Source organism: Hemitrygon akajei, chromosome 7, assembly GCF_048418815.1.
Source record: "Hemitrygon akajei chromosome 7, sHemAka1.3, whole genome shotgun sequence".
Classification (NCBI taxonomy): domain Eukaryota; kingdom Metazoa; phylum Chordata; class Chondrichthyes; order Myliobatiformes; family Dasyatidae; genus Hemitrygon; species Hemitrygon akajei.
The window spans coordinates 78912776-78939188 of NC_133130.1; the positions used below are offsets into that span (position 1 = coordinate 78912776).

Sequence of the window (26413 nt, forward strand, 5' to 3'; positions counted from 1 at the left end):
GAAGAATGAGTGGTGACCTAATTGAAACCTATCGAATATTGAAAGACCTCAGTACAGTGGATGTGGAGGGGATGTTTCCTATGGTGGGAGAGTCTAGGACCAGAGAACACAGCCTCAAAATAGAGGGGTGTCCTTTTAGTATGGAGATAAGGAGATATCTCTTTACCAGAGAGTGGTGAATCTGTGGAATTTGTTGCCACAGGCAGCTGTGGAAGCCAAGTCTTTACATATATTTAAGGCAGAGGTTGATAGATTCTTGATTAGTCAGGGCATGAAGGGATACAGGGAGATGGCAGGAGACTGGACTGTAGGAAATGGATCCACCATGATGAAACGGCAGAGCAGACTTGGTGGACCAAGTGGCCTAATTCTGCTCCTATATCTTATGTGAAGCTAGTAGGTTTAACAAAACTGTTACTGACCAGGACAGTTTGGCATATCGCATGTCCTTGACTCGGTGGCAGTGCAGGCATATCCACAAGACCTGGTCCTCTTTTGGTTTCCACTTCCACAGGTTACACTGCAGAGTGACCACGGGCTCCAGTCACCCTCTCCATCTGCATAATCTGCATGAAAAACAAAGGCAAGCATACTTGCAGTTAGCTGCCATTGTGATGAGTCGCATAATTGGGACCACATGCTCGATTTGAAGCTTAGGCTCAGATCCTGCCGTTCGCATGCCATTCAAATAACTTTCACACACATAGCCGTACAAAGCATTGCTTGCACATTTTTTTTTGTTCTTCTAAGCCAAAGCAGCTGGAATGTTTCAGCTGTAAATCTTGATTATGGAGTGAGCAGCCTTCATCATTGACCTCTCACTACTACCAGATAGACAGCATGTAAACAAGAAATTAAAATCACGTTTAGCAGCTAGATTCAAGAACTCTTTATTATTCCTGCACTTGGAAGGACAAAGAGAAGACACAGGCAGGTGGTGGGAAGGGAGGGATAATGCCAATTTTACTCACTTAGTTGTCTTGGGAATAAAAAGATTAAATATGAATCATTGGGATCTTGCCACATAGACGCAGATGTTTCCCTGCACAAATTGCTTTACATCAATCAATACTAGAGAATTTATTCCCACTGTAGTCCATACCTATTTGATTTCACTTGGCTTCTTTCCAATATCTCTTTTTGAATTCTCAGTTACCCAGAACAAGTGAGGAATGCAGACTTACCATATTCAGGCTGTCCCTTGGATTCCCATCTCCGTTGTGTAACTGTGCTTCTATCCCAGCTGCCTGCAGGATTCAAGAAATTGCTGTCTTCACTTGCATGGCTGTTTTCCTGATCGCCGTCGCTCAGGGAAACCGTTGCTGACTTTTGCCACCAGTTCCTCCAGTCAGACGAAGGCACCGGCCAGCTGGGTTTGGTCACCTTATGCAAGTCCCTCTCTGCCTCTATGTCAGTTCCATCTACCACCTCGATTGTAACCTGCACAATGCAAAACAATCAACATCATAATGAATGAATGTATGTATCTAATATAGCAAAAAATTGATTCTGACAATGAAACTCCTTGCACAGGATGAAATTGGTGAAGCAACTCAGGAAATGCAAACTGAACTCACCAAAGAAACTTAAGTCTGGTCGTTACCAGATCCCTTTTAAGAATCTATTCAGTGTTAATTACTATCAGTTAAGCTCTCTGGAACTGAAAATTAACTATTAAAAATACAAGGTATCCTTTGGCAGCTTGGTGTCAGCCTCTTGATTGAAGGCAGATTGGGACATCTGAATGACTCATAGCAATTAAAGTAATCCTGCTTGGGATATGGTGGCACAGAGGTTAAGTCACTGAACAACAGATTCATAGATATGAGTTTGAATTCCTTCTTGTCAGCTGGGAATGTAAATAAATGTAATTAAATAAATCAGTAATTTAAAAGTAATCTAGTCTCACTAATGGTAGGCACAAAACAACTGTCTTCCTGTTAAAAGCACCAGCTGGTTCACTGATTCAAGATTCAAGATTGCTTAATGCCATTTCCAGTACACAAGTGTAAAGGGGAATGAAATAATTGTTACTGTGGATCCAATGTAGCACACAGAACCCACAATAAGATAAGGGACATAATAGCAATCATCATCATCATTACCAGTATCATAATAATATAAAACACAATAAATATACATACGCAAGACAGTTTTTATACAGAGATTGATTGTATGGCAAAGTGATGTACATAAGGTGCCTGACAAGAAATGTTAGAGTAGTGGTGATTGGGGGTTTGGAGGGATGGGTTAGTGGATGGAGGTGTTGATCAGCCTTACTGCTTGGGGAATGTAACTGTTTTTGACTCTAGTAGTCCTGGTATATAGGGAATGGGGCAAACAGTCCATGAGCAGAGTGGGTGGGATCCTTTGTTATTTTACTGGCCCTTTTCTGGCACCTTTCTGTATATCTGGTGGGTAGGCTGGCATTGGTGATGCATTAGGCAGTTTTAACTACCTGTTGTAGAGCCTTCCTGTTCATCACAGTGCCGTTTCCGTACCAAGCAGTGATGCAGCATGTTCAGATGCTCTCTACTGCGTATCTGTATAATGACGTGTGTACAGATATGCAATAGTCCAGCTCTCTTCAGGCTCCACAGAAAGTAGAGGTGTTGGTGGGCTTTCTTGATTGTGTAGGATGTGTTCTGGGACCGTGAGAGATTGTGGGAGATGTGCACTCCCAGGAGTTTGAAGCTGATTGTAGTTTCTGCTGGTGTGTCACTGATGTAAAGGGGGATGCGAGTGGTGCGAGTTCTCCTGAAGTTGGTAACCATCTCCTCTGTCTTGTTGACATTAAGGAAGAGGTTATTTGCCTGGCAAGCTCTTCCACCTCCTCTCTGAAGGCCATCTCATTGTTGTTGTGATGAGCCCCACCCCTGTCGTGTCAGTGGCGATCTTGATGTGATTGCTTGGGTGTTTGGCCGTGCAGTCATGTGTGTGCAGGGTGTACAGCAATGGGCTCAGCACACAGCCCTGGGGGGCACCTGTGTTAAGCACGGGGTGGGGGGGGGTGACAGGAACGGTTGTGCATCCTAACTATCTGAGGTCCATTGGTTAGGAATTCCAACACCCAGTTGCACAGTGGTGTATTTAGACTGAGCAGTAGGGGCTTGTTCACCAAGACCAATGGGACAATAGTGATGAATGCCGAACTGAAATCCAGAAACAGCATTCCGATGCAAGAGTTCATGTTTTCTAGGTACTTCAGAGCCAGGTGCAAGTCGATCGGTTCTGGTGGTAAGCATATTGGTGAGTGTCCAGTGTGGCAGGAATGGAGTTTTTGATGTGCGCCATTATCAGCTGTTCAAAGCACAGCTTCAGGGGAAAAAGTGAGTTGAATTAACAACAGACATTGTTGGATGGCATGATACAAAAAATACTACTTCAATAACAATCTGCCATGGATTAGGAGGATTTAGGCTATTTTTACTCCAAGATGACAAGATTCTGACTTTAACCTAATAACTGGGAGTAACAGCAGAAATTGTGCTTCAAAATGATATATTAGATTTCAATTATTTGTTTTTTCAAACTTGTTGTTGGTTGTAACAGAGTGGAGCTGGCAGAGCTCTAGAAGTGCATACATAGGCACCCAACTTGATCAAAGGCATCTCATTAGTAAAAAAAGGATATCTAACAAAGAGAATGATTTCAAAAATACTAAGTCCATAATTTGGCCAGAAGGTGCATCCAGTTGGAACAGCCTCAAACTGTCCATTCCATCTTTTTATCATCACTCTGTCTAGCACTTGAAAGGCAAAACTTTTATCTGGGCCTGAATCAGCAGCTCCAAACTAATGTCAGAAAGCATCACAACCCATCTAACCAGATAAACATTGTTGTCGCCTTTCAGCTTGCATATTTATTGAAAGATGAATTGCTACAACACTGGAAAGAGGAATTGTTTTGTCAGATTAGGGAAAAGCCAGAGAATGAAAAATTATCTATTAAAAAACACCTATATAGAAATATAACAGAAGTAATAGCTTCAAAAAGTTTGGACATGAGCAATATAAAGTAGGAACAGAAATAGGTCTTTTAATTCCTCATGCCTTCCCTGCCTTAAATTAGATTTTTTTTTCCACTAGGGTATTTGTAAAGGTGTATATTAACTCCCTAAAAGTGTGGTGAAGGAAATATACAATTATATTTAAAATATACCTGGAGGAAATATTGAAATACCCTTCATCATTGGGCTAGCGTCCAAAAATGTAAGCCAAAATATTTCTATTTCGGCTGTCTTGGATACAATAATTTCTTTTGTGCTTTAAATTCCCATAATTCCATTAAATCATGGCTGATCTGCAAACTAACTTATGTGGCCTTTGCCCCACAGCTAGTATTTTAGATTTACAGTAGTCTATGAATCGCAGATTTTAAATTTTAACTAATCCAACAGCAACTGTTATTTGAAGAAGGGATTTGTTTCTCAGTCTAGTGATCATGGTGTTGCAGCCCTTAGCAATGAGACTGCAAGCGGATAGAAACCTAGAAAACCTACAGCACAATACAGGTCCTTCGGCCCATAAGGTTGTGCCAAACATATCCCTACTGTAGAAATTACTAGGCTTACCTATATAGCCCTCTATTTTTCTAAGCTCCATGTACCTATCCAAAAGTCTCTTAAAAGACCCTATCGTATCTGTTGTGATGTGAGTATTATTAAAAGTAAGATAATACTAATCGGAAAATTGTTGGTAGCAAGAGGCGGGAACTGGGGTTGGTGGGGTCTTTACTTCCGCACTTTTTACTCCCAGTATGCATTGTATATAGTTCCTTCACCCATGCCGTACGAGGTACCTGGAAGGCTCTGTATTGTAAATATCATTTGCCGTCCCAGAGAAAGATACTCTTTTGGCCATCAAGTTGTCGAGTGGTCTTTTTGTAAAGTAGAAGTTACCACAGTATCCACCACCACCATTGCTGGCAGCCCATTCCACGCACTCACCACTCTCTGAGTAAAAAACCTACCGCTGACATCTCCTCTGTACCTACTCCCCAGCACCTTAAACCTGTGTCCTCTTGTGGCAACCATTTCAGCCCTGGGAAAAAGCCTCTGACTATCCATATGATCAATGCTTCTCATCATCTTATGCACCTCTATCAGGTCACCTCTCATCCTCCGTTGCTCCAAGGAGAAAAGGCTGAGTTTCACTCAACCTGTTTTCATAAGGTATGCTCCCCAAATCAGGCAACATCCTTGTAAATCTCCTCTGCACCCTTCCTATTGCTTCCACATCTTTCCTGTAGTGAGGCGACCAGAACTGAGCACAGAACTCCAAATGGGGTTTGACCAGGGTCCTATATAGCTGCAATATTACCTCTCGGCTCCTAAATTCAATTCCACGATTAATGAAGGACAATACACCATACGCCTTCTTAACCACAGAGTCAACCTGCACAGCTGCTTTGAGTGTTCTATGGACTCGGACCCCAAGATCCCTCTGATCCTCCACACTGCCAAAAGTCTTACCATTAATACTATATTCTGCCATCATATTTGACCTACCAAAATGAAACACTTCACGCTTATCTGGGTTGAACTCCATCTGCCGCTTCTCAGCCCAGTTTTGCATCCTATCAAAGTCCCGCTGTAACCACTGACAGCCCTCCACACTATCCACAGCACCTCCAACCTTTGTGTCATCATAGTCCTCTATTTTTTCTAATAGATTGGGAGACAGCTTTTTAGAATCTCTCTCTTCAGTCTGCAGTTGTGATCCTCAGCATATGGTTGCTTGCTTTTTAATCCTCCCTTACTTTGAACTCTCTGACTTTGGTCTTGTACACTGCTTTAGTATAACTCTGCAGATGCCAAGGAGCAGTACCTCTGGGGCTCAGCAGTGAGTCCACCCATACCAGGCTACAGCTATTGTATATTTCCAGATAGTAGTTGTTAGTACTAGTTCTGCTGTTACCTTTATAGCGCTTCCTAACTTTTTCATGTTTTTATTTGTCCAGCAACCCTGTCCCTTTTGCCGAGCTCCATCGATTCCTACCTGCCTTGTATCCTATCAAAGAATTTCCCTTTTGCTCTCTCTTTGCCATCACTTTCTTGGACTCTTAACTCCAGCACTTTCTGTACATACCCCCATGAAAAAAGTCGTCCGGTCTCATGCCTGGTAAATCCTTGTGCATGATGCTTTAGTTATATACAGAGCACAGAATGTGGGTGTGAAAGGTCATTGACCTGAAATGATAATTCTATTTTTCTCTCCAGAGAGATGTCTCATCCGCTGGACATTTTCAGTTTTATTTCACATTTCCAGCATTTGCTGAGGGTAGATTTCTCTTCATTGTCAGCGCAACTTATGGTTAATTTAAGCAGCATGCTTACCCAGAAGGCATCACGTACCTTCATTAATGATGTACCACGTGCTGTCTTATACACATGATGAGTATGTGTCGTTAATTATTCAATTAAAGCAATGGCACACATATTTATTATTGCAGAGTCAGAACCCAGCAACTGCTCAGACACAATTTCCTGGACTAACTTGAAATTATTCCAGAATTCTCACCATGATTATGTGGTCACAGCGGACTGGACACACATTGGGTAATTCCATATCTCTCTACCGCCACAGAAACATGAACAGCCACACCATCCTTAGCCCCAGTACCTCCCATTCCCCAAGCTCAATCAATCCCCACCATATGGTACACAATGTCCCAAACTAGCCCCAGACCCCCAACACATCCTTACCCAGAGCTGCAGCACTTCCACTACTGCAATCTCAATGTTCCCCACACTTACAGTATACCGACCCACTTCCATGCCCAGCCTTTGTCACCAGCACTCTCCCCGCTGCCCCCGAACATGACCAACCCCCCACACTCATCTCCAACCCTCCTTGAAGCCTGACCGCTACTGAGCCAAGCCAGCTCTCTGTCACCTGACCCTCCTGATCCAAAAGCAGCAGTAGCCTCTGTCAGCTGAGTCTCCCTCACCTGCATCCCCCAAAGTATGAGCTTTCCCCCTCTCCCTGAAGCTGCATTCTCCCCAGTCCCAACAACTACCGTTCCTGGAGCTCTGTAGAGCAATCAGGCAATCAAAGGTTTATGAGGGGTGATTGATAAGTTCATGGCCTAAGGTAGGAGGAGTCAATTTTAGAAAACCTAGCACATTTATTTTTCAACATAGTCCCCTCCTACATTTACACACTTAGTCCAGTGGTCGCGGAGCATACGGATCTTGGACCTCCAGAAAGAGTCCACAGCAGGGCTGATTGATAAGTTTGTGGCCTAAGGTAGAAGGAGATGAGTTATACAGCTTTCTTTACATGGACATGCAGGTCAACCTTTGAGTGATTATGCAGAAAGTTTGAAGTTAGTAACTCATCAGGGTTGATTGATAAGTTCATGGCCTAAGGTAGAAGGAGATGAGTTATTAACTTCAAACTTTCTGTATAATCACTCAAAGTGTTGACCTGCATGTGCATGTAACAAGAGCTGTATAACTCATCTCTTTCTACCTTAGGCCACAAGCTTATCAAACACCCATCTGTGGACACTTTCTGGAGGTCCAAGATCCATATGCTCCATGACCGCTGGACTAAGTGTGCAAATGTAGGAGGGGACTATGTTGAAAAATAAATGTGCTAGGTTTTCTAAAATTGACTCCTTTTAACCTTAGACCACAAACTTATCAATCACCCCTCATATTTATCCACTGGAAACCTGTAAGGAAAACAAAACATGTCTGCTTGTCTGTCAGCAACCAAAAAAATACATTCTTCACAGCTTTGAAACACAACATTTCCATTCCTGGCTTTGGGATCAACAGCCTTCTCCACGACTCCACCACTTGGAATAACTTAACCTTGGCCTCATTGGGAGCAATGTTCACAAACAGTCAACTAATAAATGAAAGCACATCAAAGGAAATTCTAATCTTTTTATCCATCGGATTTGCTAAAAGTGCACTCACACTCATACATCCTTGTTAAATACTTGAAACAAGATCCAGCAGCAAATGTAACTTCTATTTCTTCTTCCAAGACAAATCATTGAATCTGTAGTAGCATTTTTTAGGATTCAGCTGCTTTCTTAAAGTGGCTCAAGACTGTATCAGTCCATCATCATTTAGTAGACTATCCACTCTTCTTGCTATTAACTACAGATAATTTCAGATGTGGCTTGGCTTTCAACAAACAGAGGAATCCAGAGTTGTAATGACATTAAGGGAACAAGAAGAAACCAATAAGTTTCTTGAACTGTTACTCACAACTTATAGACCATGTACTGCTGAGGGTAGGAGAGACTCCCCTGGGATGATAATTGGAGCCAAGGGGACTTGCAAACCTATAGAAGGAGAGGGTTTGCATTGACATTTAAGCAAAATGTCTGTCAGATGGTGACTAGTAGTTAAGAGGTAACATGCTTGCAAAGGCAAATGGACAGCTGAGTTTTGGGAACTTTTGGATTATAGTTATTGATTTAGCTTTCTGCCTACACTTGTTGCTACCTCTGTAAAGCAGCGACATAATCAAAGACACACCCATTCCAGACGTTCTCTTTTCATTCTACCTGAAAATATGTACCATCAGGCTCAAGGACAGCCTCTATCCTGCTGGTTTAAGACTATTGAACTGGCCCTTGTACAATAAGATGGACTTGTTCCCTCTCTATAGCCTTGCACCTTACTGTGTACCTGCATTGCACTTTCTCAGTAAATGTAATACTTCATACTGCATTCTTTTATTGTATTACCTCACTGCACTGATTTAAATGATGTAATGTAATCTATATGGATGGCATACAAATCAGATCAATGTTTTTCACTGTACTTTGATACTGGTGAAAAATAATAACTATTTATTTACCAGGTTAACCTGGAACAATTCTGTGTGAAAGCAATATCAGTTTTGAAATTTTCAACTGAACACCATCCTACCTTGAAAATCTTTTTTTTTTGTATGTGTGTGTGTGTGGGGGGGGGGGGGGGGGGGAGAGAGAGAGAGAGAGAGAGAGAGAGAGGGAGAGAATATCACTTTTAAGCATTTAGTGATCATATCCTTGATTATAGGAAACAAATGTGAACTGTAATATACAAAAAAAGCTCTCCCCCTCACCATTCCCCCTCATCCTGAGCCAATAGGCTGGTCCTGGACTTATTTCCACTTGGCATAATTTACTTATTATTATTTAATTATTTATGGTTTTATATTGCTATATTTCCACACTATTCTTGGTTGGTACGACTGTAACGAAACCCAATTTCCCTCGGGATTAATAAAGTATGTCTGTCTGTCGGTCTGTCATTTGATTGCTCATTTGGGCCAGGATAAGTAAAGAGGCTTGTGTTTTCAAACCATCTTTCACAACTACAGGACATCCCAATGTTCTTTGCAGTCTTCCATGTTCAAAGTTCAGCAGGTAATTTGCACACATAAGAGTGATAATGTGATAATGAACAGATAATCTGTTGCAGATTTGTTGATTGAAGGAGAAAAGTCATCCCTGCTTTTGCTTGAAAATGCTCCATGGAGTCTTTGTATTGAGCTGGTGGAGTAGATTGAACCTTGGTTTCTTGTCTCAGCTAAAGGACATCAAGGCAGCATACCTTCACCACTGCATTGCTTTCTTAGCCCATACTTTTGTGCTCAGAGCTCTGCATTGGAACATATTGTACACATATTGTCTGTGAATGTGCTGGCATCTCAGCCACACATAAAAATGTGGCACAACATCAATACTTAGGACAATGTATTAGGATTGTTTTGTGCCTTAAGCTTAAGTGTGCTCCCTTTTAGTTTTGGAGGAGTGCGGTGGGTGTAAAATTCAAAGAGCAGCGATTTGCATCAATCATGGACCAGCAAATGTCGCTAGACTTGAAAAGGCCACCTAGTGAATGAGTTTAATCAAGTGTAACCATGCATTCTATTGGATCCCTTACAGCAACAACTTCATTTTACACTTGGCTGAACACCAAGCACTGTGGAACAACTGCTTATCATTTAAATCCTATTAATTCTTTAAATAAGTTAAATATAATGTAAACTTAAATCACTGGATGCCTCTAAGCAACCAAAGACAGCATTTTTAATGAAGAAACGTAAAATTAGCCTACTGGCCGTCACATCTGCAGTATGGTATTTCTCCAGCCAATCATCAAACACTTCAGAACTTATTTTTACGTTTAAGTATAAGTTTTGTTAACGTTCTGCTCACTGCTATTTTAGCTCACTGTTTTGCATGTTTGTTGACTGGTTTATTTTAAACAGGTTGACCGCTTGTTAAATTAGCCTGTTTAAGAATTTTAACTTTAGCATATTTAGCAGCACACTAAAAATAGCAACAATTATCATCCCCTGAGAAACTGTACAAGTACAAAAATGACTTCAAGGTGGTAGTGTTGTTTAAATCTGCGCTTTGTGCTACTTTGAAAAGGGTGACTGGCGACAGAAACATAGTCCAGTAGTTTGGAATTTAGCGAGGCAAACCGAAAAAAAATATAGTGCAATAGTATTAAACACAAAAGATTCTGAATAGTTTGAGATCTAGAGCAATACACTCAAAATGCTGGAAGAACTCAACAGGGCAGGCAGTGTCTATGGAGAGGAATTGATATTTTGGGCTTAAACTATTCATCAAGACCCTTCATTGTGTGTGTTACAATAATATTGAAGTGAACAATGACTCTTTAGTCCCTCCCAGTGAAAAATGAAACTGATCATTTTTGAAGATAATGAGTTCTACTTTCCTCATGCAATTACTTCACAGCACAGGCTGTTTTGTATGAATTTGGCGACAGCCACATTTGGGTGAAATGCAGAAGTTGAATGCCAGCACTTATTTTGCTTAACATTGGTTTAACCTGTTGCATCCACATGGTATCAAAGAATTCAATGTATATGATACTATACCTGTATGTTGGGATTCTGTCCATTAATATCTGCTTTGGACAAGTCAGGGAAGTTCTCCAGATCTAAGAGGAATGTTCGCGGACCATCTCTCTGAAGGGGTGTGTGTTCTTCCTCCTGCAGCGTCTGGGCCTTTGCAAAAGGTCTGCCATCATTCTGGTAATGAGAAGAATCGCCCCTTCCATCAGATTCCCTCACCGATACAACAGTCCGAGCAGAATTGGAAAAAGAAGCCTTTCCATTGTTGACATTGGTCTGCAAATCAAATAATATCAGGGCAATTGAGGCAAATTAATAGAGGCATGTGTAACTTTGATCTATTGCATTGTTGTAAAAAAACTTGTAGAAAGGTTGATCAAGAGAGGGGGAATGGGACTAACTAAACCATGTTTCAAAGAATCTAGCAAAGACTCAAGAGGCCAGAAGGGCTGCTTCGGTGCTGCTCTCATTTATGATTCTATTTACTGATAATCTAAAGAATTTGGCAGTGATGAAGCTAAGGAGATTTTTCTTTTGTGAACTGTATCACTGAGCATCATATTACAATGATGCATTTGATGCCGCAGTGGGGAGCCAAGGAAGGAAGATGGCCAGACAACCTGTGCCTTTCACCATTCAAGTGAGACAATGAGACACAGGGTTACTGGTGGGTGCTAGTTGAGGAATGCCATCAGTGGACAATGAGGGGGTGTTGAATAACCAACTTCCTATTCATCAATGTGAGGTTCAGTCTCAGCTGTAAGAAAATAAATTTCAATATATAATAATGTTGAAGGTTACAAGAGGTTGGCGCTCCACAAGTATGTTACTAAAGGATGTCTGGCATTATTACAAGGAAATACCTGATCAAAAGCATGAGAAAGCCTGCAGATGCCGGAAATCCAAAGCAACACACGTACAAAATGCAGGAGGAACTCAGCAGGTCTGGCAGCATCTATGGGAATAAAAAGGTAGTCTGCCCGACACCCTTCTTCAAGGATGAGAAGGAAGGGGGCAGACAGCAGAATAAAATGGCGGGGGGAAGGGAATGAGGCTAGGTGATGGGTGAAGACAGATTGGAGGGAAAGGTCAAGGGCTGGAGAAGAAGGTATCTGATAGGACAGGAGAATGAACCATAGGAGAGAGGGAAGGAAGAGGGGACGCAGAGGGAAGTAATGGGAAGTTGAGAAGAGGTAAAAGGTCAGAGTAGGGAATAGAGGAAGGTGGGTGGAAATTTGTTTACCGGAAGGAGAAATCAATATTCATGCCATCAGGTTGGAGGCTACCCAGACGGAATATAAGGTGTTGCTCGTCGACCCTAACTATGGCCTCATCTTGGCACAAGAGGAGGCCATGGACCTGATCAAAGCTTTTTTCTTAAATCAGGGAAATCAGCACAAACTCACAATTCAATTACTGCCTTAAGCTCACTGCCAGAAAGTTGTGATTTGTTATGATGTATATGATATATAATTTTTGCCAGGACTCAAGGACCAGAGCTAAAGTGAAAAGCTGGCCAGGTTTGATTTTTAGAAGAAGAAATAGTTCAAGTTAATTGTCATCTGACTGTACATATATACAACCAAACGAAACAAAGTTCCTCTGAATCACGGTACACCAACAATACATATATCACCCGTACCATGTAAATCAAAATATTACCACAAATAATTTAATAAAACATAATTCAAAATGCATGTGAAGTGTGCAGCAAAGGTAAACAGTAAACAGGTAAGTAGCTTGTTGTCCTAGTGACGAGACCTTGGTGGAGGCAGGGTAGTCATTCATCTCACAGCCTTAGGAATGCTCAAAGTTATGAGAGGCAAAGCTAATGTGGATGGTAACCATCTTTTCACCAGGGCAGGGTAAAATCCAAAATTAGGGGGTGTAGACTTAGGGGAATGACTTAAAAAGGGCATGGGGGAAACTTTTTCATGCAAAGGGAGGGGGGTGAGCATATGCAATGAGCTGTTTCAAGAAGTGTTTGAGGCACTTGCAATAGTATCATTTAAGAAGCAGTTGGATTGGTACTTGGAGGGAAGGGGCTTAAAAGTGAGATGTGTTGAACACAGGAAATCGGGACTAGCTGGGTATGCACCATGGTTGGCATGGAGCTGGTATACCAAAAGGCCTTTATCTACGCTGTAATGCTCTGTGACTCTTAGTCCACTCAGCATCAAACAGCTGTTAGTGAAAGACAATGATATGATTCCTGAAGGAACTGGATGGATTGGTATGCAGTAGATACAAGGAGACAAGTTATTCCCACAGTTGCCTGTGCGGAGTTTGTCCATTCTTCCTGTGACCCTCATGGGTTTCCTCCGGGTGCTCTGGCTTCCTCCCCCAGAGCAAAGACGTACCATTTGGCAGGTCAATTGGTCATTGTAAATTGTCCCATGATTAGGGTAAGATTAAATTTGGGGACTGCTGGGCGGTGCGGTTTGAAGGGCCAGAAGGGCCTGTTCAGTGTTGTATCTTAATAAATAAATAAATACTGTCTATTACTAGATTAAAAATTGTATTGAATTTGTTAGTCAAGTAGTCATGAACCAACTGACAAATCAAATTGAGTGTTAACCTGAGAGCATAATAAATAGAAGCAGGAGTAGACCACCCAGCCCGTCAGACCTGCTCCATCATTCACTCCATGGCTGATACTGCATCTTATCCAGTTTATGATCTTGTTCCTATGGCCTTTGAATCCTCTGCTGCCCAAAAAGTATCAGTCTCTGTCTTGAACATAATCACTAAGAGTCCATGGACTTTCATGGTGCAGATTTCTAAAGGTTCACTCATCTTGGAGTAAAAAAGATTATTTTCATCAGAATAGCTGACTGATTGCCTGGTTCTAGCTTTTCTGGCCTGAGGAAACTGCTTCTCAGCATCCACTCTGTTAATCCTTCTCAAAATCTTGTATGGTTCAATGACATCACCTCTCATTCTTCAAAATTCCACTGAGCCTAGGACAATCATACCAATCTTGCCTCACCCTCAGTCCAGCAGACATCAAATAAATCTGTCTTGCACTAACTCCAAGGCCAGAAAATCCTTTAGATACAAAAACTGAAAATGATCCACTAAGACATCACCAAAGCCCTGTATACCTAGAACAAGGTTTAATTTCTTTTCATATTCCTACATCTGGCAAAAAGACAGCTGTACCATCTGCCTTCCTAGTTACTTACCTGTATGTCACCTTTCTCATGAGCCAGTACACCTGAATCCCTCTGTACACCAATGCTGACTTGCTTCTCACTGGCTGAGGAATACGAGTTAGAAATCTGGCACTGAATACAGTTTGTTTCAGTGCCGTATGATTGAAAATGTAATTTCAAATTGTGACCCTATACATTGCTGAGGGCCCTAATTTAAGTCCCATTCCCCATCACTCCACCCATTTCCCCAACGACTCTCAATCTTGTGCCCATAATCCTTTCTGAAGACAACCCACCACCATCCCCACTCCTATTCCCAAACCTCCCAGCCTTCCCTGGTAATTCAACCTACTGAACCTCTCTTCTCCAAACTCTGGATCATGTCCAAGTGCCACGAAGCACATTTTCCATTCTGGGTGCACTAGAATTCCCACATGTATAGTATATAGAAACATACAGAGTACAATGTCAGAGGATACACTGCAGAGTAATGATCAATGTATGTTTAGCACATTCTGAGGGGATTCGTGTGTTCCAGAAGATATGTGAAACACTGTGGGAGATGGGTACTATAGGTCATAAGGCAGAATTTCTTCTCTATATTATGAAAGCATAAACTCCTGCTCGGACAAGTTTCTGGTAAGTATTTAACAAAATCAGTTTAGTTCTCTGGTTTTATAGTCTGATTTAAATTTTTACCAACTTATAAGAAATTAAATTCAGATGGGTTAAAGAATGTGTGAATCACGGGATCCCATTGATTACCCAACCTCATACGTCAGATCAGCTGTTGCCACATATTAACTTGATGATTAAATGTGAGCTCAGGTTACTTCATCCAACATGATCATTCTCAGTAGATTACCGACAATCACGCAATTTCCAGAAATTGTCATCTTATGAACAGGGGCCATTTCTTTATTCCCTTCTCCCTTGCCCTAGAGCACAAATGCTATTGTAAGCATAGCAGCTTCACGGGTTGAGTTACTGGAGCTGTCAACCAGTACAACTCCAAAGAAATGAGTTCACATCCCATCTACACCGCTGAGGAATTAATCAATCAGCACTTGAAAACTTATTTAAGGGTAATAATGACCAGGAAACTATTAGATTGTTGTTAAAGCTCATTGAATTTACCGCTAACAAAAGAAAATCTGCAGATGCTGGAAATCTGAGGAATGCTGGAGGAACTCAGCAGGCCAGGCAGCATCTATGGAAAAAAGTTGTGTTTACTGTTGCTCTGTTGGGAACAAAGACTGCTATTCTGAACTATTCTGTGTGAGTACCGGTTCAGGCTCTCAGCAGTGGCACAACCGGTGAAACTGCTGAACTTCATGTAAACGGGTGCTTGATAGGTTGGCATGGGATCTGTGGGACGAAAGGCCTGTTCTTATGCTGAATGATTCTATGACCATGTGGTGAATCTTAACCATTTTCTCCAAGGTTCTCCAACAAACCTCTCAGTTGTATCGGAACCAATGTGAGAAACTACAGGTGACAATTCAAAATGGCTGCTCACCACCATCTTCTCAAGGGCAATGTTTTCCCTACATCTTGTAAATGAATAATCAAAGAAAATTAGTCTTCTTTTGTTTACTTCAACTGACATCAGCTTCCTGAACAGAGAGCTCAGATTCCAGGCAAACTTCTCAGTTGCATACCGGGTAACGTCAATATAAACTGAACCAGTGGAGCCTTTGAAGATGCTCAACTTAATTATCTGTCAGGCCATTTGTCTCGGCTTCCAGCCCTCAGAAGTTATGCAACCCTGATATGAAATACTTGTGGTGCAATGTTGCTTATGATTTCTGCATATAATCTACAGCAGGCAAGTTCTCTGATGTATAACTAGACAGTAAAACTGTCAAGAAATTTTTTTTAACATCAAATGCTGTCTACCAATTGATGACATGGATAATGTTTTCTGTACTAGTTGACTGAAGTTTACAGAAAGTCTATGTTATAGAAGTTAATTTTTTAAAATGCCAGAAGAATGAAACATGACTTTTTCTTTAATTTTGGAGTTAAAAGTTTAGATGTTCTGCATTCTCTTAGCCTAACACCAGTCTTTTCACACCTTAAACATGCTCCTATAGGAGACAGTTTTCATGTGTTACTAAACATAAGTTGAATTTCCAAGAGATATGGGTCAGAGGTTCAAGATTTTGTTATTGTTCTGCATGTTCTGGGTTTGTAATATTGATTACAACAGTTCCCTGTACCCATTAGGAGTGTTGCCACTGCTAGCAATCTGTGATAAATCGGCAATCTCGAATGTACCCTCTTAAATAATACGCAAGATGTGTTTATCAGTCCATGGATAATCACAAAACGGCAAATTACTTCAATAATTTTGCAGAACAACTAGCTTTATCTTCCTCTTTTGAAGATGAAGAAGGGACTTTGGTATCTTCAGACACACAAACAAGCACACATTCATGTTATACAGCATACTAACAAGAGAAGTGCACACCTTCCAACTTCAGAACATACAGTACCATTTCCGAAATCCATTGCCTAAAAAAGCAACACTACATCAATGTGAATGCTTAATACATTAAGATGTACTTCCTGCTATCATGGCTGTGCTATTAACTTCTTGAAATCAAGAGATGAACCCCTCTATTAAAAGATCAGACAGCAATTTGATTAAACCCGAGGTTTAATTTCTAATGCGTATCCCAGAAGAATGGACACTTGGACTTCTTTTTTCCCCTGCCTTATATTTACCCTGTCCGGGTCTTTGTCACTTTCACAATATCATCAGCTGCTTAGAATTAGGAAGAGAAACAAGGATTTCTCAGTTTTATCTTATTGAGCATCTTTGGCTACTGACCTCCTGCCATGAATTTTCTCACCCTCCCGTCAGTCTAGGCTTTCAACTGGCTTGCTGCCAGTCACAATATTCTAATCAGGCTCTGCTGTCACGGCTAGTGACAACCAGGCTCCTGTTTGTTCATCCTTCCTGCTCCCTGTTAATGTGGGGAACTCAGTCTGAAACCTAGACCGGATTCATAGTCAAAGGACTATACTGTATATAGTCACTTCCCGCAATCTCAAACAGCTACATAATGGTTGTAGTTTAATTGCATAAAACTTAAATTTAAGCTGTCTTCCTTGAAAGATAACTGACAGGGCAGTTTTACCGAACTATGTTCCTAAACAGTGGAACTCAATACCAGAAACTATATCAATGCAGACTTAGTTGACATTTTAAAATGGCAGCTCAAAATCTATTTATTTAGTCTTATTTTTAACTAACATCTTTTCTCTTTTATTTTCATGTTTGCACTTTATACCATTGTAAAGCACTTTGAACTACAACAATTAAAGTGTTCTATAAATAAATTATTACGATTAGGACTAACTGACATTCACATTGAGAGGAACAATTGGGGATGGGTAGAAAAAACACACCATTGCACTAGGCAGTGCTCATTTAAGGTTGTATGAAGCACTTATTTGGATCATGATAAAGTGAGCTTTACTCTTAATGTGTTTGTATTCATTGACAAATACAGTACTTGTGTTTATTAATATGCCCTTGCATACACAGGCTTGTGCATATGAGCTACATCAGGTCTGGGAATCTTCAAATGTCCATTTCTAAGGGCAAAATTATTAATAGCAACATACATACAGTGCCTATAAAAAGTATTCACCCCCCAGAAGTTTTAATGTTTTATTTTTTAACAACATTGAATCACAGTGGATTTAATTTGGCTTATTTGACACTGATCAACAGAAAAAGACTCTTTTGTGTCAAAGTGAAAACAAATCTCTACAAAGTGATCTAAATTAATTACAAATTCAAAACATGAAATAATTGATTGCAGAAGTGCTCATTGCCCATTAATATGACACACCAAATCATCACTGGTGGAGCCAATTGGTTTTAGAAGTTACATAATGAGTTAAACGGAGGTCTGTTTTTGGAGACCAGTGTGCAGTCAAGGTGTTTCAATTGATTGTAGGAAACATACACCTGTATCTGGAAGGTCCAACTGCTGGTGAGTCAGTATCCCAGCAAAAACGACACCATGAAGACAAAAGAACACTCCAAGCAACTCCACAAAAAGGTTATTGAAAAGCACAAGTCAGAAGATGGATACAAGAAAATTTCCAAGTCACTGAATATCCCTTGGAGTACAGTTAAGTCAATCATCAAGAAATGGAAAGAATATGGCAGAGCTGTAAATCTGCCTAGCACTGCACATCATCAAAAACACACCATCCCTACTGTGAAGCATGGTGGTGGCTGCATCATGCTGTGGGGATGCTTCACTGCAGCAGGACCTGGAAGGCTTGTGAAGGTAGATGGTAAAATGAATGCAGCAACATACAGGGAATTCCTGGAGGGAAACCTGATGAAGTCTGCATGAGAACTTCAACTTGGGAGAGGATTTGTTTTCCAGCAAGACAGTTACCCCAAGCATAAAGCCAAAGCTACATAGGAATGGGTTAAGAACAACAAAGTTAATGCCTTGGAGTAGTCAAGTCAGAGTCCAGACTTCAATCCAATTGAGAATTTGTGGCTGGACTTGAAAAGAGCTGTTCACTCGCTATCCCTATGCAATCTGATAAAGCTTGAGCAGGTTTGTAAAGAAGAATGGAGAAAAATTGCAGTGTCCAGATGTGCAAAGCTGATAGAGACCTATCCACACAGACTCAAGGCTGTAATTGCTGCCAAAGATGCATCTACTAAATACTGACTTGAAGGTGGTGAATACTTATGCAATCAATTATTTTGTGTTTTTTTATCTGTAATTAATTTAGTTCACATTGTTGAAATCTGTTTTCACTTTGACACGAAAGAGTCTTTTTCTGTTGACCGGTGTCAAAAAAAAAAGCCGAATTAAATCCACTGTGATGCAATGTTGTAAAACAATAAAACATGAAAACTTCCAAGAGGGGTGAATAGATTTTATAGGCACTGCATATTGCAATGAGTGAAAATCTGAAGCATGCAGTAGGCCAACAAAACCTCCTGAGGGGGAAATAGGGATATTTTGGATGTGGTCCTTTGTCAGGACAGCTAAGTGCTTATTACCAAGTCTGGTCTACATTCCTTGTTGTATTAACTTGATTCTCTACCTGCTCAGAGTCAAACTATACACCTTCACTCTTGGGTTAGCCTGTGAACCAACTGCTGTTTCAGGAGACAGGAGAACTTTCGGCACCCTTCACGACTCTGGTCCCAATGCTGCTCAGTGAACAGCTGTTGGGACATCCATCTGCTGAAGACAATTAATGATGTGCTACATTCCTTACCCCCTCCCCACACATGCATACTTCACTCATGGCTGGCTGAGAATTTCTAAACACATTACTACAGCTGACAATCTTCCTATTCAAGTGAACCACAATTCCCCTTATAAAAGTTATGTAATAGATGGGGCTTTTTTTCCCCCTTACAGTTCACAGTTAATTGCAGAGCAATTACAGAGCAGTACAATCAATCGGAGCCTCTGCATCTGGAGTAGAGTAGCGGTAGGTGCGACGCTATTCGGGGCGTCAGATTTTGGAGTTCAATCCTGGTGTCCTCTGTAAGGAGTTCATATGTTCTACCCATGAAATGCGCAGGTTTTCCTCAGGTGCTCTGGTTTCCTCCCACAGTTCAAAGACGTACTGGTTAGCAGGTTAATTGGTCATTGCAAATTGCCCTGTGATTAGGTGAGGGTTAAATTGTAGAGGGGGCTGGGTGGTGCAGCTCGAAGGACTGGAAGGGCCTAATCTGCGCTGTACCTCGAAATAAAAACAAACAAACAAACAAACAAATAAATAAATCTTACAGTTGTAGCTACTATTTGCTGTTTCAAAATGCCCTCTTCTCCCTCCTACCATCAGAGGACAGGTACAGGAGCCTTAGACCTATAATCTAGGATTGAGAAGCAGCTCTTAACCTCTGCCATCAGATTTCTGAACAGCCCATGAACCCAACCTTGTTATTTTTTTGCACTCTATTTTGTAATTTTTAGTAATTTTATGTCTGATTGGCAGTCACAAACAATACATTTCATATCTTCTCAGACAGTGATAATAAATCTGATTCTGATTTGGAAAGGTCTGCTTCTGCTCAAGTGTAAAGTTAGAAGGAAACCTGTTAGTAAAGGGTCATTGGTTTTAATGGCAGTTTTGTAAATGGGATTATTCTTTAACTTTATGCACTGAGGAAAGTATGTTTCACATCTCCAGTTGAAATTTTACAATATCCTCTACTGGAGGTCCATTTTGACCTTGAGAGAAAGTTATACGGAAACACATGGTACTGATCACAGCAGCAGAGAATCCACTGGTCAGGAACAAGTGTGCTATCTGTATTCGTCTTGAACAAAATATCAAAGCGTAGGGAGATATCAAAGTCCAGACAGGATACAGCGTAAAAAACACAGACCTCTCTCATCACCAGGCTATTTCTCTTCTTCAGAGGTTAGGCACTTAACATGTGGAATGTACAATTCCGAGAGCAGGCTATACATTTTCCAACTCCAGCATAGTATTACCACTGTCATCCTCTGGCTGTGAGAGAGGATGTGAATGGGTGGCAATTATGAAACAGGGAAGGGTTACAGAAAACAGATCATTGGAGGGTGTATGTGAGGGTGCCCATTTTCTCTGCCCACATATCTTTTGACCCAAAGGAGCACGGTCACAACAACCAAATGCAGCTCTGATGTTTGGAACTAAAATTCTTTAATTTTGTTTGTACCATAGTTATCCATCAATTAGTAGATTTTATATTCTGATATATTACAGCTATAGTCTGTGTCATTAAGCCATATTTTAATACATTTCTGAGAACTTGATGTCTTCATGTGGACTTTTCCACTCTCAAGACAACAACAGAGGCTAACCCACGCACATACTTCCACAAAGATGTTGGTGAAGGAAGTTGGATTCTCTTCGAAACAAGAAAACTTTTCCTTGTGATTTTAGGGCCAAGGATCTGTCTGCATATTTGGGAACACGGTTTTAGAATCCCCTGTTATTTTAGACCTCTCTCTGAACTATAGCTCAAGCAAGGTCTTTCAACCAAGAGAACTCCCTCTGGCATTTTAAAACTATGTTTTCACTGAAATGTTCCAGCCATGTTTAAAGCAAAATCTGGAAAACAGGAGGGATTAAATTAGTCTGAATATTCTTGCCGGTCCTTTAAAAGCAATCCAAAAGAAAAACACAATTCCAAGTGACTCGATCTGTGTTTGAAGATCTGAAGCAGAATTGAAAGGCACACAGTTTCAGTATTTGCCGTGGTAGAGCTGCTTTCAGCGCTCTTAGCAAGCTATGCTGCTGAAGTACATAGCAGAGGCTTGGATCTTTGAACTCTTGCGTTCACTCATTAGACGCTACAACCTCAACTGGTCACGAAACTCATTCCAGAGTATTTGATCAGTATGAACTTCTCAAGTCTAAGCCATTAGATTCCTTTTGGAAGAAATGCTGAATCTAACCCTGTTCCTGAATGCTGCTTCTTGCTGGTGACACCAAAGTGAGATGGCAAGAAAATACATTGATTCAGGAGAATCCTGCTTACTCAGAAAGTGGTTTGAATTTGGAGCTACTACCACAACATGCAGGTTGGGGAAAATAACATCAACATATTTAAGGGGAAATCAATGCAGGCACATACAAGAAGACTGAAAAGATATGCTGCTGGGGTTAAGCATTGTGTGAGTGATGGCCCATGATTCAACATAGTCAGTTGGAGAAACTGACTGGATTATGAGGTATGGATACTATACAATATTCCTGGTAGAGTGATTAGAGGATGTGCAGACCAGCCAGCAGATGTTCTCACTGACATCTTCAATAATTCCGTGAGCAACGCCACTGTTCCAACGTGCTTCAAGGCCACCACCATCGTCCCTGTGCCGAAGAAGTCTTCAGTGTCCTGCCTCAATGACTACAGTCCCGTTGCACTCACACCCATCATCATGAAGTATTTCAAGAGGCTCGTCATGAGGCACATCAAGACCCTGCTGCCCCCCTCACTCGACTCCCTGCAGTTTGCGTACCGTCCCAACCGCTCGACAGACGACACAGTTGCCATCACCATCCACCTGGCTCTAACCCACCTGGACAAAAAAGACACGTACGTTCGAATGCTGTTCATAGACTTCAGTTCAGCATTCAACACAATTGTCTCTCAGAAACTCATTGGACGACTGAGAATACTGGGCCTGAACACCTCCCTCTGCAACTGGATACTAGACTTTCTGACTGGGAGACCTCAATCAGTCCGGATCGGAGGCAGCATCTCCAACACCATCACGCTGGGCATGGGGGCCCCCCAGGACTGTGTGCTCAGTCCACTGCTGTTCACTCTGCTGACCCATGACTGTGCTGCAACACACAGCTCGAACCACATCATCAAGTTCGCCGACAACATGACCATGGTGGGTCTCATCAGCAAGAATGATGAATCAGCATACAGAGAGGAGGTGCAGTGGATTACGGACTGGTGCAGAGACAACAACCTGTCTCTGAATGTGAACAAAACAAAAGAGATGGTTGTTGACTTCAGGAAGGCACGGAATGACCATTCCCCACTGAACATCGACGGCTCCTCAGTAGAGATCGTTAAGAACACCAAATTTTTTGATATTCACCTGGCAGAGAATCTCACCTGGTCCCTCAACACCAACTTCATTGCAAAGAAAGCCCAGCAGCGTCTCTAATTTCTGCAAAGGCTGAGGAAAGTCCATCTCCCACCCCCCCCCCCCCCATCCTCATCACATTCTACAGGGGTTGTATTGAGAGCATCCTGAGCAGCTGCATCACTGCCTGGTTCAGAAATTGCACCATCTCGGATCGCAAGACCCTGCAGCAGATAGTGAGGTCAGCTGAGAAGATAATCGGGGTCTCTCTTCCCACCATTACAGACATTTACACTACACAATGCATCCACAAAGCAAACAGCATTATGAAGGACCCCACGTACCCCTCATACAAACTCTTTTCCCTCCTGCCATCTGGGAAAAGGCACCAAAGCATTCGGGCTCTCACGACCAGACCATGTAACAGTTTTTTCTCCCAAGCTATCAGACTCCTCAATACCCAGTGCCTGGACTGACACCAACTTACTGCCCTCTACTGTGCCTATTGTCTTGTTTATTATTTATTGTAATGCCTGCACTGTTTTGTGCACTTTATGAAGTCCTGGGTAGGTCTGTAGTCTAGTGTAGTTTTTTTTCTGTGTTGTTTTTCACATAGTTCAGTGTAGTTTTTGTACTGTGTCATGTAGCACCATGGTCCTGAAAAAACTTCTCGTTTTTACTGTGTACTGTACACAGTTATGGTTGAAATGACAATAAAAAGTGACCTGACTTGACAATAATATTTAACATGGGACTGTTCATCTGAGCTGTTCATGTGAAATGTTCAGTATATCTTATTTTCATATTCATCTGGTTGTTCTGCATCTCAACTTACTTTTGTTAACTTCTAGTAATTCATATTTAATGCAGGATCTAAATAAAACTGGCAAATGATCTGGCGAGGAAGTAAGGAGGTTTTACTTTGAATTGATGAGTTGTTAGTGCTCCACCTGAAAGAGTTTTGAAAGTGGATTCCTTAAGGAAGTTCAAAAAGATAGTGAACCGATATCCGAGGATGAGGAATACCCAATAACTGGGCAGGATAGGAATATTATTCTTCCAAAAATTCCAGCAGCTGCACAGTTGACAAAGTAACCCTTTTTTTGCTGTATGTATCTATAATCTTCCTGGTATTTAATTAACTTCTTTATTCGGTGCTTCTGATGTTAGAAAAATAAAGATATTTTGCAAATACATTATATTATACAATGTATTTAAGGGCAATTAAATAATAATAGCAGTCATATATACTTATTGCTCTCTTCTGCAGATGGATTAGCTGGCTAAGTATTTCTGCTGCAATTTTCCTCCTATTCTACCCTCACCCTCTTTATTACTCAGGTCTATTGTTGACACATTAAAATAAGGAGGACAAAATCCAGTATGGAAGTTGACATGGTAGGTAGACTTCCACAGGGAAAAGCAGCCCTTTCTTCAGCATTATTTCCCTTTCATTCTTGGCAGCATTGTAAACCCTAGGAGGCTGCACTCCCTCAGTTAACTCCTCAGAACATGCGGAGCAGCAGCTGCGGAATTTCACCGGCAGTTCAGCAATTCTCATTAAAAGCCTTACTTGGCCCTCCATCGGCACAATCGTCATTCTGTTTAGTGCATGAGAAAGGCTGGGTTGTTCCACTCCCACTAGTAAATACATACTAGATGTCTATAATTGTAAAGCAATATATTATTAGTGGTGGGACAGGAGCTATTGGTGATGGTAGGGGGTGGGGGTGAAGGGAAGAACCTGTCAGCCAAGTAGGTTAACACTCTGTGACTTCCTCTCTCAGTTTGTATAGAAGATTCCACCATTCAGCACAAATTACAATAAAACCAGCTATCTCATTCCAGTAGAAAAGTTCAAAGTAAGCATTATTCACATTTAAAATTCACTTTGTTATAAGTAAAATAAATAAAAAGATCAGAAGAATAATATCAAAACTCTGCATTCCCCAGTCTGGGATCCACTAAGTTCACTATGACAAATTGACATCTCTCACCCTGAGATACGCAAGATAGATTAGTTATTGTACTGAATAATACAGCACACTCTTGCATGCACTAGAGGAAAGGAGAATTTCAACAATGAGCATAGCTCTATTTATTACATGACTGGAAGTCCCTTCATTTAACTGCCCCACAGGCACATCTGAGTGGCACTTTGCAGTGTAAAGAATACTGCTAGGGAGGGACTGCGGTCACAGCTTTAAACAATGTAATTTGTAGAAGAGACACTAACTGTAAATCCCTTTAAGACAATGGCCAGCTGTTCAGATTAACAGGAAAAAGTATACATGGTGATAACATGGAGTAAGATTTTCACATACATGCTTGGCCCAAATGAGACTGATGATAACAATGTACCAGCAGACGCTACATTTGTTGTACTGACTTCTATTTCTTTTATTTTTTATTCTATTTCCATTCTCTCCTTTCTTTAACAAGTGTAGATTCACAAGCCTGTGATCTGCTGTTTCTTATTCTAACATGGTTCATTATAGGTTATTTAGATGGAGCTTGGGGATGTGGCAGAAAATACACAGATTCATGATGAATTATAGAGAAAAGACAGAAGAAGAATCTATCTTTACAGTCTCTATTAGCAACCATTACGTGGCATCTAATAGCTGGAAATATCTCCTAGGTGATCGCATTTGCCCAGAGGAGGACAAATGTCACACCCTCAGTGATGGACACAGGTCAGATCCTGTCAGTGTTGTCCAATGAGTCATAAGGAATCCATTATAAAAACACCTCATACAGTTACAAATTGGATAGACATCTCCAATCACCTGGACTACATGTTCATGGACAGCAGATGTACTCCACTTCTGAAATTTACCTCCAGGATACATTTCAATAATGAAGAGAAGTGGCACTCAGGCCTCTCCACACACATTTAGCGTAAGCAAATAGCAAAATCATTCAATATAAAATGAGCCCCTTATTCACACAATCCTGTCAATATACCCCACTGCCATCTACAGCTTGAAATTTCTCTTTGTGTTTGGTAGCAAGGGTCACATTTTCATCTCCCGCAGACCAAAGACCAATTTTCCTAATTCCTACAAAATTTATTGATGATTATCCTATATTTATGTTTCACTTGAAGTGGAAGCAATTCCTTAATGTGTTGTACATCAAATCTTATAATTAGAGTGGAGGATTCCCTCTTGTCTTCACTACCATGAGGGAGGACATACAGGAATCTGAAGCCACACAGTGACACTCAGTGTTTTAGGAACAGTTTCTTCCCCTCCACATCAGATTTCTGAACGGTCCAAAAACCCATGAACAATACCTCAATATTCGGTTCTCTTTTTGCATGACATACTTATTTTTATATATATTTCTTATTGTAAGTTATACTCATTTTTAAGCATTGCACTGTACTGCTGACACAAAAGAACATGTTTCAAAACATATATCAGTGATAATAAATCGGATTCTGATTGTGTTATCCTGCATATTGGGTCTCATGTTATTCTCATATTTCCTCATTGCCTTACGGGGATTTATGACCAGGAGAGATGCCATTCAGTCCATCAAATCTGTGCTGGCTCTCAGACAATCACCTTACCCACTTATTTCCCTGTATGCTCTTCTTTGTCCCGTGTAAATCACCCCAATTCTCCAATCTTTTTGCCTAATCAAAGGGTAATTTACAGTCACCAACTGGCCAATCAATACATCTTTGGATTATAAAAGGAAATGAGGGCACCCAGGAGAAATTTATACCATCACGGGGAGAACATGCAAACTCCACAGAGGCAACAGCAGAGGTTAAGACTAAATCATGGTCACTGGAACTGCAGGCAGT

General features: G+C 41.0%; 1 protein-coding gene across 1 annotated transcript in view; it reads right to left on the reverse strand.

Moving 5' to 3' along the window:
* ism1 (isthmin 1) overlaps nucleotides 1–26413 on the reverse strand; it is a 94803-nt gene that overhangs the window by 29984 nt on the left and 38406 nt on the right. The window contains exons 2-4 of the mRNA XM_073051277.1: nucleotides 10869–11120; nucleotides 1185–1440; nucleotides 423–566 (exon numbers count right to left, since the gene is read on the reverse strand). Of these exons, the coding sequence (XP_072907378.1) occupies nucleotides 423–566; nucleotides 1185–1440; nucleotides 10869–11120 (652 nt within the window). The remainder of the gene's footprint in view (nucleotides 1–422; nucleotides 567–1184; nucleotides 1441–10868; nucleotides 11121–26413) is intronic.